Here is an 18,089-nt window from a genome sequence, read left to right as displayed (position 1 = left end):
TGCAGCTAATGAATGTGTTAATGTAAGGAAGATTATATAAATATAAACAATTCACCTGTTCAGTCAGGACCAGGACTATTGAAATTCATAACAAAATCAGCTGACAATTCGTGTGCATCAGCTTGCTGCTTTAAAATCCCCCACTATTTCAAACACTAAGAAAATGTAGGTGATATTAGAAGCTGCATATTGGTGACGATAAAGTCACGTGATATTCTGACTTTATAGACAAGATCTTAACTGTCATGATAGGGCTCGAGGTTGTGTTTGCAACAACATGCTGCACAACGCTATTGATTTCATGAAGAATCACCTCAGAATTTATCATCGACGAATGTATTTCTCCACCAGGTTGGAAATGGTATAGCACACATCATTCATTTGATTTTTTCGTGTACGCCTTTGCATTATGATGACAGACATATAGACAAAACGTCGTCCGTGAGGGCATGAGGCATTTTTTAGTGTCAGGTTCACTTAGCAAAGTTAGTTTGCGACATAACGTTCATACTTCGTGTTTATTGTGTCCTCAGGTAAGTGATGCAGGCTTCCCCCCAACAAAAATTCCGGTTCCTGTGCGTTCCACGGCGTTTCACAGAGAACTGTAGGCTAGGATAACTCGAGAAGCAGGAACTAGGAATAAAGACTGGAGACACAAGCCAACCTACATAAATCTACTTACAAGACTTAAGAAGTATAAAGGTTGACCAGACTATACACTTGGCAATTCAAACCATCTTATTTGCCATTTGGTATCCTACCATAGACCTTTCAGATGACCCAATCTTAAGCTTTATTCCAGAGACTGAATGCAATTGATTTTAAATCGTAAGGGATGGCGCTGTCACTCCCTCCCTTCTGTCAAATCCATTACTCAATCACACCTTTGGTACTTCTGCTACGTCCTGAATCCAGCCCTCCCATAGATCTGAAAAGTCGTTCATTGTTTTGTATAGACATACGAAGTAACCGTTACATATTATTCATTGCCCCACACGATGGCTCTCTATTTACTGGACATCATCAGTATTAACTTTCGCTGGAAACTGTCAACATACTTTTGAGGATCAGTGAATTTCTGTTTTTGTTTCTATTAGCCATAAAACATTCTTTGCTGGTGGTGCAGTATGTTAACAATCATATTATGTAATTCATACTACATTTTCATATATTTTGGTGAAATTTCAGATATTATATGCAAATGTGTTGTTACCTCGTATAACGTGCTTACATCGGTAACGCTGCAGTGAATAGTAACCAATACAGCTGTTCTTATCCACCGGATTCTTCTATTTCCACATTTTGTCACGTTATTCTGATGTGTTTATAATATATTTATTTATAATATTATCAGTATATGATTAGTTAGAATTTCCTTAAATCCTTCTTATTCTCGATCAGTAACTGTTATTGTCATTTTCCATTCAAAAACTATTGTTGATTTAGGCATTTCGGACATCTAATGAAATTATATGTTCGTACAATGATATTTTGTAACCATTATTTCACATTGGACAGATACAGCACCAAGACTTAGTTAAATGTATATATGTGCTATGTTCTAAATAGTATTAGCATTATTCGTAGTAGCAGTATCATTATCGTTAAAATTTTAATTGTATTATTAGCAGTTATAGTATGCTTCCAAGAAACATATATTTAGTTAGCTATTTCAAGAAAACTACAACTGTGTACATGCACTCATTTCTTTCTCTCACAGACCCATACACCCAACCCTCACAATTTTATATAATTATCAATAGAAATGGATCCTAATTAAAATTGCCCAGTGACAGATGACCTGTAAATGTGAAACATATTATTGACATTCCTGTTAGGCATGAAAACAAGTATTCACAATTCAAACAATTGATGGATTAAGCTTTTGCTCAAACTCACCAAGATCATACGACAGTCACCTTTTGTTTGTGACTTTTGATGATTACTGAATAAAAGAAGTTTCTGGGGCTATTGTTGGTAGCACCTAACATGTTAATCTATATTTCCCCTAACCCTTCTCAACCCAGTTTTGACATTTGGACATTTATGTTGCGATGGAGAGTCAGAGACTATTGCCAATCAAAAAGTTTGAATTTGCCACTAGAGATTCGTAAGGCACACTAACTCTCAAGATATATATATATAGAGAATCGATGGAATTGTATACGTTAGTATAATACCATAAACAAGATTTCATACAATAATACAGAAGAAAAAAAACATACAGGGGATGCTACTCACGAGCAAGAAAAACAAGAAAACATTGTGGAGGCTCACAACACAATAAGAAAACAATATTTTTTTTTAAAAAAAGAATAAATGAGACTGAAGAATTGTCATATCTTGAATGCAAGTATCAGGAAGGTACCCAGGAATTAGATACGAGACACGTACCGGGAGAGGGAGAGAGAGAGTGCCTACAACGTCCACAGTAATAATAGCCCAAACATTAGGAACAATTTACTCCATCAACAGGAAAGGATATGAGGGATATATATTATGACCAAGAGGGAAATTGCCAGTATTACAGTCTGGATAAATAAGTATTTATGGAGAGACTGTAATAGTTAAAGACCCAGCACCAATTCTTAAAAAGATCAAGAAACAGACAGGATAATCCATTTATCGGATATCCCTATGGAAATACCACTGGAAGAAACTGTCGCCTGTTTCGAAAAAAATTCGGTATAAGGATAGAAAAATATAGACTGGCAACGGTTCCAGGATTATCCACATACAACGGAATCAGAATGCTGGACATTGGGAAAACAAAACTAAGAAAGATCAAAAAAGCCTTCGACTTACATGGTTTTCTGACAAAAGCTTGGTATAAGGGATGTATATACCACCGGAATTGTGGTGTGTACAGGCACATCTAACTAGCCACTGTGGTCTATTAGTAAGATGGCAATGATGCTAAAGAAAATGTAAATTTCCTTAATATATGTTGTCCTGCCAATTACATTCATTAACATACCAGCAAATACATTTGTCTTTTGTCATAACAAGCATGCATTTTCTTCACAGGTTTAGTGGTTTCTAACCAATTACTGTAATGCAACAGAACATCCTTTTGAATGTCACATTATGATTTTTGTTGGTGAGACAAGTGACAGATGGCTTTACCATAACTGTAATGATGACTGGATATTAACCAAATGCCACATTGTCTTTCTAGTAACCATGACGTATGTGACTCTCCTACATCAAGAGGGGAGTATTTTGGGATTTGGTTCCAAAATCAAAGCACTGTTACACCTAGTAGACAGCAGGAGAACCAGTATATTTCAACCACAGACACTGATTCTCTTGCACCAGTGGCTTATATTTCTTGTCATTGTCAGGCACTGGTTTTGCAGCCTGCATGAATACTCCATCACTGATCTCGGGATGAGCAGGCAGCACCAGCGATATATGTTCCTAGTCTATGTATCGTTGCTCCTCCATGGCATCTTAAGCTAAGCGAGTTCTAATTAAAAACGACAAGAATAAAATAGTTGATTATCCTTCCAGCTGTGTGTTGATCGTGACACTTTCGCACTTAACGATGCAAAGTGCTAATGATTTGTACATTTTCTGATCCAACATGGTTTGACTTTTAAAAATATTCTTCTTCTAACATTTTCAGTCATGTAACATCCATGAGTCACTTCATTAATATCTATTTTGCTCTACATCCAGGACCATTATTTTAAAACATTGATTGGTCAGGCATCTAAATATTTTATTACAATATAATGAATCTGTGATGCAAGTTTTCAGTTTCAAGAATCTTGTCTATTTTCTTGGGAATGCTAAATATACAGCTGCATTATATAGAAAATGAGGACATTACACGGAGATCAAATGCACTATTATGCTATTCTTACTCACCATTCTTCTATTTGAGAATATTGTCAAAATTATTAAATCTGTGTCATTAAAGACATGATAAAAAATGACAGGGACAACTTTATGTTGCTTGATTGATTTTTGTTGTTGATTATAATGTACCCAAAACAGCATAATCCATAAGTGGCAAGTGTAAGATGTAATTAGGTAAAACAATATCATCATGATTAGTTTTGTGAAAGGTAATGAAAATAAAAATTGTCATTTGGGCTAGTACACTTCTATATCCTCATGAACAGATCTGATTCATGTGAAGTGCATGTCCATTAAGGCGGCAAGAGCAATTACAGTAAAACCTGTCTTGGGAGACCACTACCATGAGAAACCACCTGTCTTGAGAGACCATGCACATATATATTGATTATATAGAGCTATGACCTGTCATAAGAGACAAATTCCATTAAAAGACCAGTTATATCATTTTGGCAGAAGGGTTTGGCTATCATTACAGGTGCTAATGCATAGCAATGACAATCCCATGTCCAGGGATTCCTGCCTCTTGTGAGAAAAGGGCAGGGGTTGATGGCGCCAAGGTGACTGTATTGTGAGGACTAAAGACATCAGGACCATGTATACTTATAGTGTACTTGTGCCTAATTTCATAGGTGATAGTGCATTCCAGGACATCAACTGATCTGTACAGCATTTCCTTGAGTGCTTCATGCATAGTTGAGCCCATTTGTATCACTTGTTGTAGATGCATCATGCCAACTAGAACATTGGCCAAGACAGGATGAAGTATCATCACTAGTGCAAGAGTATATGTTTTGCCACAAGTACATTTCTTTAATAACATTGTGAAAAATAGATTCATCAGTACTTTTAACTATAGCAACAGAAAAATACCACATATCCAGAACAAAATGGTTGACCAGATTTGATGTATATTTGCATAATGTTTAATTTCGGACAAGAGTTATTGAAATAGTCCCTGGCTCTTGTTAAAGCTTGAATCTCATGATGTTTATATTGTGCCTAGGTCAGCTGGTAAATTACTGATTTTTGTAAAACTACAAAAAGATAGCAATCTGGGTAACTCACAGACACAATACACTATGATTGTCAGTAAAATTGGCTGCACTAGACGTTTCCTTGTTTGTTAATTGCCTGAGTCAGCAGTTAGGGTTACTTTAAATGTATCAAGATCATCTACCTATATGCCTGGAAAAGCAGATGGCGAACTATGGACAAGTGACAAATTTTCATGCAGTATTTATAGTAGATCCAATATCTGAATGACCGGCTTTGTGCAGTCAAATATATTAGTCGAAATCACCACGTATTTTTGTACTGTACTGTTGAACTTTTCTTGCAGGCATCTGGCAGGAGGAAAATAAATAGTATTCGTCAAAAGCAGTATAAAAGTAAAACAGAAATGAATTTGACTCTTCTGAGTTGTTGAAGATTCATTTTGGGACAGATATTGAACATGACTGTCTAGCAGAGATCTATTTTTTCATTGGCATTGGCTTCATGTAAATAGAGGTGGTTGTAATCAGCACAGCCTTAGAGAAAAACAAATATAGCATGCAGATGAGGCTAATGTCCACATGGCCTGGATGATTGAAGGTGTGTGTACTGTGTTTGCATCCCATTGTAATGCATGATAGTTTGCCCCATAGGTTTCTTGATATACTCAAGCAGAGCATTGGTCTCCTGGCATGTACACACCAGACAATCCAGCTCTATATTTCTGCTTATCAGCTGACAATTCATACATCTGTGTTAATATTCATTGTCATCTGTCAACATGCCTATAATAATGTGTCCTAGTACATTGTCTTTCACTAGCCATACCTTTGCTTCTTGTACGAGATGATGGACTTTGCTTCCATGAAATGCATGAAATCTTCCATCTGGATTATGGACCGCAGAAGTGTGGTGGTGGTTCAGCTATAGTGGTTACAGACTGACTCATTTTCTGGCTTACTGCACCGGGCAGGCATGACTGAATGGCAGGAAGACTTGAAAGCCCATGAGTGCTGATGTGCAAACCCAATTAGATCTGCTGTAGCAAATGGTTCATTAAAAGCCATTCCTGTCTTCCAATTCCTTGGGTGGTTAATTATTCAGTCTTTCATTCCCAGAAAGCTGCTAAGATAATAGTCAGCCATATAGAGCTAAAAGGCAGCCATATTTATATTTACAATTACCTTAAACTCGATGCATGTTTGCAGGACATTCCCCAACATGTCAGTCGGCATGGGTTTCCGCCCAGTTTGTTTTTTCCGATATTTTGCTAGACTAACGACAGGGGTCACGTACTACTCAGCAGCTTCACACATATTTGTGTACGTGCTACAAACCCTGATAACGTGCTTAAATATAATTTTGCTTTTTCCAGCATGAAATGCTCCATAATCTGGGCGTCCAGTAATTTGCCATTGTCATCCCTGATAATCCAGTCATTGATCACTATCATACATACTTAATGGAAATGAAACCTATGTTGTCAGGCATGACCTTAATGGATAGTTCTTCTTCCATTACCAGAGTTATCCGTAGATTCCGCTGGAGAAAACATGTTTGATTTGCTTGATAATGCTTTGAATAAACATGATATACGTTGACAGAACTGTATGGGGTTTTCAGCTGATAATGCATCAGTGATGACTACAATTCATAAAGGGGTTGCATCCTATATTTTGAAAATGTCCCCATCAGTGTACATAAGAGGTTATCCCTGCCATTTGATGCACCTTGTGGGAAGATCTACTGATAAATTAGAAGGAGAATTCCAGAAGTATCAAGTTGGCTTCCCACCCGGAAATGTAATTCATGCAGAGTTGACATGCAGCGGCACCAAAAGACCCAATAACTGTAGATATAAATTTCTCTTCTTTGTCAGGTTATGCAAAGAATATTGGTTCTTTACGATTCTAATGCTGACCATGAGAAACTGGTCAGTATTTTTAACCAAATGTTGATCCAGTCCCGGTAACCCAGTACTTGGTGCTCTCCTGGTTTGCAAAACATCTATAGTCTTAGCTGCTACAAAGTGTTTTGAAATACAACATGAGAGTCTGTTGATGTTTAAAGCTACGGGTGCTTAATATGAAAATTGAAGCGGGTAATTGATCTTAAAAGACCAAAGAGGTAAATACGGCAGTTTTTTCTTCAAATAGACGTTGAATTTGTTTCATGTTATATATGGATTACTCTCTTTTTGCTCGAGATTACTCTTTTTCCACCTGTATTACAATTTGTCTTCGCCAGGGTTGGGATTTATGCTTTCTTCTAAAAACAATCTCTTATAGTAACTTCTCATAATGTTTGCATCTGTCTGAATGACCCTCCAATGATTTTCAGTGCCCTCATATGATGTACAGATCATGCCAGATAAGTCATAACAAAGACTTGTTGAGATAGTCATTCTCATGAAATAGTTCATAAGATTTGATTTCACAAAGGACATTTTGGGAGCAAATTTAGCATATATCTAAGCATATACTTTTTCTTCAAATTTTTTATTACTTCTTTTAACAGCTTTGTTCCCAAGTGCATTGATTGTAAACATTTTCAGTCCATTCTTCCCTCATTACAGATCCACCAGATATAATCGTGTCTGCAAGTAATGTTACAACTAGTGATGTCCATACAAAACTGGTATGCATACCTCATGGTGTTCCAGACAGATATACATTTGGTACATGGCAACATCGCTGGCCCGGGTACAATGGAACTCTGAGGTTACTGCCATCGACGCATGTTGAGGAGCATAATGCTACATTAGATCTGAATTTACTGTCCTACCAGGACAGTGGTATTTATGTATGTCAGGCTAGCAATGGTGTCAAAGTGGCTGGGACACAACAGGATGTCATGACACAGCTGGTGTATGTCCATGCTAAAGGTGAGTTGTGTAAACTATATTATTCTAAAACCTCTCATTTCGTATACACTGCTTATAAGTGGCAGACATACATTTATGTTAAGGAAAAGTGCTATGTGCAAGGATGTTAGTCATTGCAGGATGGTAAGTTGTCCGTGTAAACTTTACGTGCTTACATCAATTCACAATGATATATATATATATATATATATATATATATATATATATATATATATATATATATATATATATTGTGCATCGTATGTAGGAATCTGGTGAGCCAGCATCATATACAATTTTCAGGTATAACATTTTAGTGTAGTTAGTTTTCACACACGTAAAATATCCCATTTTATATGCATTTATAAAAAATGTATTCACAAAAATCCGCATTCCAAATGTACTTGATAAAATGTTGCAAATCATCATTTTGTGGGATAAAACTGTGTACGACCGTTTTGTAAGGATATGAAAGTATATATAAGAGGTAAAACTCTTCTCGGAGAGGGATGTTTGTCATATATCTTATTTCAATCACCTCTGTTATGAGCTATGCATTAATAAAGATATTTTAACGGTTAAGAAATAAAACGTTTTCTGATGTCAGCATGCTAGCTGATGAGAGTACCGTATTGCCTATGGATGTAATATAAAATCAGATTACTTTCTTCATGCTAGGACCAGACTTGCATATATAAAATGAGATCAGCCCAGAACTTACTCTTATACTGGGATCAGCCTAGCATAGATTGGAAATCATCATACGCCTAAAGTGTGTAACTCGTATATAGAGAGAGCCAGAGTTTTATTTAAGTAGTGAAGTTACTATATATATATATATATATATATATATATATATATATATATATATATATATATATATGTGTGTGTGTGTGTGTGTGTGTGTGTGTGTGTGTGTGCGCGCTTAGTGACTTTTTGGTACATATGATATTTGTTATCATGAATATGGCTAAAATGAGAAATAACTTACTATACTCATGTAGTCTTTATTTTTATCACATGACATGTATGACACATTTATTTATACATGTCTCAATTACTTTTTAATAAATTGGATTTATAAAGCCGATGAAATGAATTATTTGCAATGTTGCTATATTACTACATAGAAGACACAACTTTGTCAGTCTTTATCTTACTCACAATAACATTGCTAAAATGATGATCTCCAACTCACTTGAACATGATTACTACATAGCCTGGATGTGTATATAATACAGTAAATCAATCTCCTTGTAATAATATTATATTTGAATAGAAGGTATAGATATTTCAATTTACAATTTTTAAACAGCAGATTAAGCCTCTACTATCACCATGTATGAAAATACAAACTTCTACAATTATAACTTGACATTCTGTATCCAATTCATATAAATCCTGTTATCGACTTGCATGATTGTTTGCAAGAGTGTCAAATGAACAATATTTAAACGATTCCTTACTGCCTTTTACCTTTATCGTGTGTCCATAGTAATTGCCAATTGACTTTGTTACCACAATAACAAAACATGAAAAATCATATCAGTATATATTTCATGCATAACAATGCATGTAGCTTGTATGAGAAATTTTTAAACATGTCACATGCATAATTATATATAAGATAATTCCTGAATATGTACATAGCATTTAATATGTGCTGGTACGAACAGTTGATGCTATTAAATGTGACTAAGTATAGACTTTATTTTGAAATCACATCAGGATACAAGAAAACTGTCATTTGTACATCAAGTTTGTCATGCTTAAAACCATGATCAGCCTTCTTTGCATGATCAGAGCACAGAGAAATACCTATGCATGGTGGCCCTCTAAACTGAATAGTGTACATTGCTGTTGACAGTAAATGTTACCATTGTGAGATCCAATGTTTTGTATATAAAAAAAAGGAAATTGTTGTTGTAGGGTTTAATGACATTTTGTAGCACAAGATAGGCTATGCACAGCTTTCAGGATAAATGGTGCAGGAAGAACCCGGGAAAACCCTGGAAAGAACCTACAACCCATTATAAACTATTGGCAAGCTCGGGGCCCCAACTACAGCTAGTGTCATGATACTGTTTTGACAACGATGAAAAAGTTTTTTAATATTCCTCAAAACACTGATATCGTGCAATAATGAACCAGTCCAAAGGAAAGTAAATAACAGATCTTACAAATCTAATTTGCTTTGTGTGATATGGATAATAGCCAGTTCTGTGTCACTTGTCAATGGCCATATATGGTTCAAGTCACAAGAATGTTAGCCTTATTTTAAATCGTTCCATGTTTCAGTTTCAACTTTCTCTTTGGCAATTGTTTTTTAATAAACATTTTAACAATTGTAACATGTACAACAAAAAATGTAACATAAAACGTATATGTATATGTTTGTCTTTTGTATCAAGTTGTATTACCATGTTCCTGGTGTTGCATATTAAGTCATTGTTTTGCACTTTTCCTGTTGGTGATTCACAAAATGTAAAGGTGGTTTCTTCAAAACAATGCCCAGATAAAATTGTTGTTATATTCGACCAGATCTAGCATTTGATCACTCTCCTTTCTGCTTTGAAACATAAAATTAAAGTTAATTGGTTACTACTGATATGAAAACCAGCTGCATACCAACTGTGAAGATAACATCAAGTATGTAAATTCTGAGAAACATACACTTTATAGCATATAGGACATGATAAATGGTCCCTTAAAACACATTTTAATAAAATATACGTGAATTATGTCATATAGAAAAGTTACAAGTGAACAAACATGCACATCTATAGTACATAGACAAATATTCCTAACATAGTATTTTTCATCAAGATTGAATAATATCATGTATAGTCAAGGCGAGTATAAAAGTTGGAAACACGGTTTCTGCTTTATATGGCTACCCGATGGAAAATTGAGTTGTGTCATTTCTAACACTAATTCACTACTTTTCCATGAAATTATTTAAGAACAATTTCTACAGAGGTTGTGCCTATGTAATCTTTTTACCAATATCCAGTATTAATAGCATATATTAGAGACTTTATTTATATGTAATTCTCCTCAAATACTTCTAATGTGAAAACAAATGTGGTAGAAGTGTTTCACATTACATGTACAAGGAATGTTCTACCAAGGCCGGGTTACTAAGACCACTCATACAACTGTTTGACTGTCATAATGATCAAATGGAAGATATCATTCAAGTCATGTTACCCAGAATATATCAATATTTGTCTTTAGATTAAAGTATGACGATAAGTAGTAGGTGGTCTACTTTGGCCTCTTCTTGTGTTTTTACTGCTACAATACAGCAAATTCATATATATATATATATATATATATATAATGCTATGAAAGCATATTTGTTTTATCTATGAGGCATAATTTGCAGCATAGTTATAGTCAATACATTTTACATACATTATGGATATCCCTAATCTAATATACTGTTTAGAATTATGTTTAAAAATTTTTTTATGATAAATGAGTATGACTTGGAAACGTTAATATAAAATAATGATCCTCATTTAAAAGAAAGTAATTTACTAATTTTTGTCAACCTGTTTGATTTCAGCTGTATTTTTGGAAATTACTTTACGTAAATGTTATCAAATACATACGAAAACCTAGCTATCAATTTAAAAGAAACTATTTAATCAATTGATTTGAATATCATAACATGGAAAATATACCTTCACATATTGACTGACTGCCGCTGCATATATATGTAGAGTTTTATTTTCTGTCGTCAAAACAAAGATGTCTTTAAAAACAAAAACATCTTCTTTAATCTTCCGCTTATGTTTGGGTTGCATTTTGCTCTACAGTCTCGCCTCTTTGAGAAAATATAAAGATATAAGGGTAGTGTTAACAGTAAGGCTTAAATTATATTACTATATTATTATCTTACTGTGTGTTCCTATCGTTGCTTTGTTCGAGAGTTCCTTTATTATGTTCACTTCATTTGTTCACGGATTGGCGGGCTGCTTATCTTTTCCTCTTCTTAGTATTATTTCTTTGTTCTTATTTACCAGTTCCTTTGTTCTTTGGTAATTGGCGATTGTGGTGGCTGCACTCAGGATAACTGGTGGTAAGAAAGACTGGATCACGACAGGTCGAACAAAAACATATAAGCTTTTTCTCATGGGTTTGACCGCACCCAGAGTACGCCTTCTCGCATCGGTGCCCTTAGTACCGGATCTCAAATATTTACTTCCCTCTAGCCTGCATTTTATGCCAAAATATCATTGCTTTCTTTGCTCGCTACTACTTTTCAATATTAGCCAGTCAGAATATATTTTATTACATGTAATGAGCCAACAATTCGTCATTTCCCTTGATGAAACACGTTGTGCTTGATATTCTGGCATGACATCTTTCTCGACTTTCACAATTTTTCTTAATTGAACTGGTCGCACGAGCACACCTAATTTCACAGCTGTCATTTTAAAATATTGTGGAAAAAATTAAATTGAAGGTCCTATACTGATTGTAATACAAATACAAAAACGAAGGAGCACACAACTCTCTATATTTATTCCGAGACCAACTTCTAGAGTTTTGTTGTATCACGTGGCTACCAAGTTGACATATGCTTTCTCACGCATGGAACATACGAAGCAGGAAATCCGACTACACTGCTTGATGAATCAGACAGGCCAAGTTTCTTGTCATTGTTCTCGAAATAAATATGTTGAGAATTATGTTTTTTCTGTTTTTCACAAACGATATCAGACTGTCATTTATTATAATTGAAATTTATTACAACGACATTTAAAAGGAGTTTGTTGTTGATATCACGTGACTATTGGACTTCCGATGCCGTTGTGTGAGAGTTGTTAAGCGATGTGACTAATAACGCAAATGGCGAGTACCGGGTCAGTTTTCATCTATTCCGAGTTTCGTAAAGTCTGCCAGCGGATTAAAGACATAACGATTATAATACTTGCCATTTTTGAGAAAATAAACAATTTTCCTATCGATTCCTTGCAGCTATAAATCGATATAACATAATTTAAATTTGCTAGGCCCAGTGGTAAGATATCTTAAGGTGGCGGCAGATTCTAAATTCTTTATATGTAATTGCTCTGAACCCACATTCCATCCTAAATGTCCAAATGTGAAAAATGGGATTTAAATATTCCGAGGAAACCCTACTTATAATTTGTTGGATCTCTGATCTGAACTTGGTGCGAAACTATCACATAGTGATATGTAGCTTGAAGCATTGGTTTCAGATCTTAAACAGAACGCAGGAGAAATGGGAAAGTGTTGTCCCTTTTATAAAATATCAATAAACTATAAGAGCCCATGTATCAATAAAGGTTTTGAGACTGGTTTATTGAACTACAAGAAGACAAGTTGATTTTACGGAAAATGCACTCCTTGTTTATACAACAATATCTAATTTTGAAGGTCTTTTGGCAAAATGTAAATCAACACTTTTTTGTAAATGTCTTTAAATGATGGAATTTTTAACCAAATTGTCTCAAGGAGTTTATGTTGGTTGATAAATCTTGTTTGAGATTTTACTGGCATACATAAAATCATGGTTAAACTTTTTTCGTTACAAGATAAGATTATAATACTTTGCATTTATGGTTATTCTTTTCTTCGTACTGTGATATGAAATGTTTACTTTGTATAACATACACATATATTGGTATGGAATTCTTTACAATTAAAAGTTGAAAAAGGAAACAATAATTTATGCTCATTAAATCGTTTCCATGTAGCAAGATAATACAGGTCAGCAAAGTAAATTTAGACTTTGTATTATATACATTGAAATGACTTGAAATGCCAAATTGTAGGAATATAGTCAGATTTGTTTTGTGTGACTCATTTTGTGGTTTTGTACATGATCATATTTTCCGACCGATGGTTTGGAGAGTCTTGAAAGAGAAACATCTTTCTTCAGATTTGAAAAATGCATGTTTTATAATCCAAATTGTTCTTTAATTACATTCAATAATGGTCATATGTTAACCTTGACAAAGTTAATTTCATCGTAGCGAAACCCTGGCAAAAAGCTGGACATTTATATTTGAAAAAGCGTGGGAACCATTTAAATATACGTTATCACCACATTCGTACAAATACCATGAGTATGGGGTATGTACCATTATACGTTATATCATGCTTATTAAATCATTTAGAAGATTTCCAGTATTCTCCATGTCATATATAAATATGTTCTGTACACTAAATTGTTTTCCCGAAAATTATTTATTTTTCTAAAATATATGACTTTCGTCTTGCAGCTCCTCCAGTGATACTTAAGATTCCCAAGAATGTAACAGGTGGTATTGGAAGAACCGTTGCTATTCAGCTAGATTATTATTCTAACACAGATGCTGGTCATGTGACCCTGCTAAACTCGAACACAAGTAAAGTATACAAAGCAGACAGTGTTGTGGAGATTAAAACAGACAACCTTCCAGTTTACAAACATTATGTTCCAGCCAAGGTTTTCAGAGGAAATTTCAATATCAGCATTAGCAGCCAGGAAGACGTTGGGAACTACACAGTTAATGTCACCAACAGCATTGGATTTGATGAAGTAAAATTGGAGATAAGACCAGAGAGTAAGTTTCACATATAATTTGAATTAAGGGCTTTGGATTTATGGTGAAATAGAACAACCTTTAAAGAAACTGGAACATTTATATACGTGCAATACCCAACCCGCCATCATATGGGATCCTCTCTAGATTAGATTTAATATTTAATCAAGGGGGAAAATTATGTGAGGGAGTGTGTATTTACATATGTATGTATGCATATATATATATATATATATATATATATATATATATATATATATATATATATATATATATATATATATATATATATATATATATATATGCATACATACATATGTAAATACACACTCCCTCACATAATTTTCCCCCTTATTATATATATATATATATATATATATATATATATATATATATATATATATATATATATATATATATATGTGAGGGAGTGTGTATTTACATATGTATGTATGCATATATATATATATATATATATATATATATATATATATATATATATATATATATATATATATATATATATATATATATATATATATATATATAATAAGGGGGAAAATTATGTGAGGGAGTGTGTATTTACATATGTATGTATGCATATATATATATATGCATACATACATATGTAAATACACACACCCTCACATAATTTTCCCCCTTATTATATATATATATATATATATATATATATATATATATATATATACTAGACATGAGTTTTCTACATTTTAAAGCAGAATTCCACTTTTCCATGACTTGAAATGGATTTTTCTTAATATAGTCCGTTTTTTTATCATCTCTGATCCAGATTTTTAAAAATAGTCTGCCCGTTCCCATTCTGCAAGGACTCTTGTAAATTGTTCGTTCCATATATTAGTTATCACACTATCACAAGACTCTCGTAAAGATTATTCTGATTGGTCAAAGGTTTAAATTCATCCACTGAATCTTTGTGGAACGGAAACTGGTGGCCATGGAAAGAAGAAGGATGCTTGCAAAACATGGCGTCCCGAGATGTTGAGAGAGAACATGACACGAAATGTTTAAATACAGATTTAAAAAACATATGGAAATGGGAATGGCTAGAGCGAAAACTTGACGGATATTTAGCTGGTCAGTTTATAAGACAACTGAATGCTAGAGGGCTGGCATTTTATTACCACTGCAATAAATATCTGAATTACGTTAATCTTGTTTGGAACAGGACCTAAAAAAAATAAAAGATGCACAGGAAAAAATTGTAGCTTAGAAGGCATCTAGAAAAAGTGCAGTTAATTAATATAAAAAGAAATATTTCTTGCATGAGAGAACAGATTAAGCCGTGTGTCAGAATATGCTCACTGCATATCGTCAATAGAAGTACCAGCTTGCAAGGGAAAAGGCTAGCATTGAGAAGGAAAAGAAACGCTTGCAAATTGAGCCAAATAAAGCAAAAAGGTCAGTGGTGACAAAAGGTAAGGCTGAAGGAATCTATGCCAAAGCCACAAAAAGAACTTGACTGGCATATCAACATGCTATGTCCAATGGAGAAAAAGAAAAGTGAATATATGGGATTATTTGTATCTAGTTGATGTACTTGGGTGTTTTTTTCTTTTTACAGTTTAGTTATGAAAAGAGAGAATCATTATATCTTTGCTGCAAAAACTGAGATATTATTGTGACTTAATTATGATGTGTACACTGACATGCACATAAAATAACTTCAGCATCAATTGCATTGGAGAACAAATACATGTGACTATAAATATTATGAAATTATTGACGTCAATTTGAGCATTTTGTGTAAGTTTGTTAGTTTCTCGAATGCTTATTTTGGTTTATTTTATGATCATATGTTGCACCAGGAGCAGTTTTTAATGAGTGCAGAATGCTTTTTTTGCCGGGGACATTCGACCCCCTGGACTCCCACATTGGGGGCTCTGGCGCTTGAGACCCCGTTGGGGAGGACCCTTAACCTCTTATAATGTTTCAGCTTTTATATGGAAGACCAAAATCATGTATGATATTCTCTCAATGATATTACACTTTAATGCAATGGTCAAGAGTAGTGAATGGAGGCTGTTTAGTTACAATGGAAATCCCAGTCAAAAAGGTCGTGGGCACAATTAGGAACAATGGGAATTTAACATGGGAACATACAGGACCGGCACTTTGGAGACAATGCGACTTTAACATGGGAATATCAGGCCTGTATACGGACAACAATACTGGGTTTGTTGTTGCTGTTGTTGTTGTTGTAGGGTTTAACGCCATTTTTCAGCACCATATAGGCTATACATGGCGGCCAGTATTAATGGTGCAGGAAGAACCCGGGAAAACCCCAGAAAGAACCACCGACCCACGAGAAGCTACTGGCAAGTTTTCTCACGTACCCACATTGGTCGAATCCGAGACTCGAACCCACGCAGACAGAGGTGAGATGGCAGTGATCGGTAACGGAGAACGCTTTAGACCACTCGGCCACTCGGGGCCCCAGTATTGGGTTTGTATATGGACAATAGGAATTGAACAGAGATAACACAGACAACATACAACATGCAGCCACAAACAACTATACAACAGACTAAACAAAAATTAGGCAAGAAAGCAAATCTTTTCAAGGCAAAAGATTGGTCCTGGAAAGGGCCTTTGAGCTCTTCTATTTTCTCCGGTTTTTCCACCATTTCCTCACTTTATTATTCCTTTCTTCTTCTTTTTCTCTTTCTCTGTCATCCAGTCGGGATGGCCCATCAATCTAAATTTATCTTGCACGTTCATCCAATTATCATTTAGTCTGTCAAACTCCTCATTTTCGTTCTGTTTTTTTTGTGTTGTTGTTGTTGTCCATTCTTTTCTTAGACCACCTGTCTTTTATATTCTCACTTCTTCCATCACTTTGCTGATTGGTTCTTCTGCTTTATTTAGTTTTTCTAGTCCCCACTTCACAAACGACTACTCTGTCCAATCTAATATCTCTGCTAAAAAACACCTTACTTTCATCACATTATCAAGGGCCTCCTTCATTGTGCCCAGTCTCACATATGTTGGTTGAATAAAGCGCCGTAACGTTTCGACTTCCTATTTTACCATGCCCTGGACCAGATCCTTGGCTCCTTTTAGGCTGGTCACTTGACTTTTCACAATGTCTTTGGTAAATGGATACCTACATTCATGTTGTAGTCTTTCCAACACATAGACGACGTCCACCATCCAGTACAAACTGTCCTTTAACTTGTTAAATAACTATATCGCCATCTTCGTGTATTCAATGTTGAATGGCGCAAACGACGAACGCTTTGACTTTATAAGTGTCAAGCACGGATGGAAAGGGAAACATCCCCTACACTCACTTCTCATATTATTTACTATGCATACACACGAGAAGGAGAAAACAACAAACCATTACTATAATATCCACAAACCACAAATATACTATCTAGACTCGGAAAGGAGAAATAACAAAACCAAAATATACTATCCACACACAGGAGGTAGAGAAACTAACTACAAATATACTATCAACACATAGGTGAGGAGCAACACATCAAACCTACATATACTATCCATACACACGAAAAGGAGAACAAAACAAACCCGTACTATACTACCCACAAGCCACAAATATACTATCTAGGGACGCGAAGGAGAAACAACAACACCCAAACATACGATCCACACACGGGAAGAAGAAAAACTAACTACAAATATACTATCAACACGTATGTGAGGAGCACAAACAAAACCTAGATATACTATTCATACACGCGAGAAGGAGAAAAAACAAACTCTTAATATAATATCCACAAACCGCAAATATACTA

The 18,089-nt window shown here is 34.7% G+C and overlaps 1 protein-coding gene across 1 annotated transcript in view; it reads left to right on the top strand.

The window, feature by feature from the left end:
• Positions 1-14,324, top strand: part of LOC149782386 (synaptogenesis protein syg-2-like) — a 68,496-nt gene extending 54,172 nt beyond the window's left edge. Inside the window, exons 5-6 of the mRNA XM_089935124.1 lie at positions 7,436-7,744; positions 13,984-14,324. Coding sequence (XP_089791250.1) covers positions 7,436-7,744; positions 13,984-14,324 — 650 coding nt within the window. The remainder of the gene's footprint in view (positions 1-7,435; positions 7,745-13,983) is intronic.
• Positions 14,325-18,089: the final 3,765 nt, after the last annotated feature.

This window comes from Sinohyriopsis cumingii, chromosome 15, assembly GCF_028554795.1.
Source record: "Sinohyriopsis cumingii isolate HCF-2022 chromosome 15, ASM2855479v2, whole genome shotgun sequence".
In the NCBI taxonomy this organism is placed as follows: Eukaryota; Metazoa; Mollusca; class Bivalvia; order Unionida; family Unionidae; genus Sinohyriopsis; species Sinohyriopsis cumingii.
The sequence above is the reverse complement of the archived record's forward strand: the minus strand, read 5'-3'. Positions and strand labels throughout refer to the sequence as shown.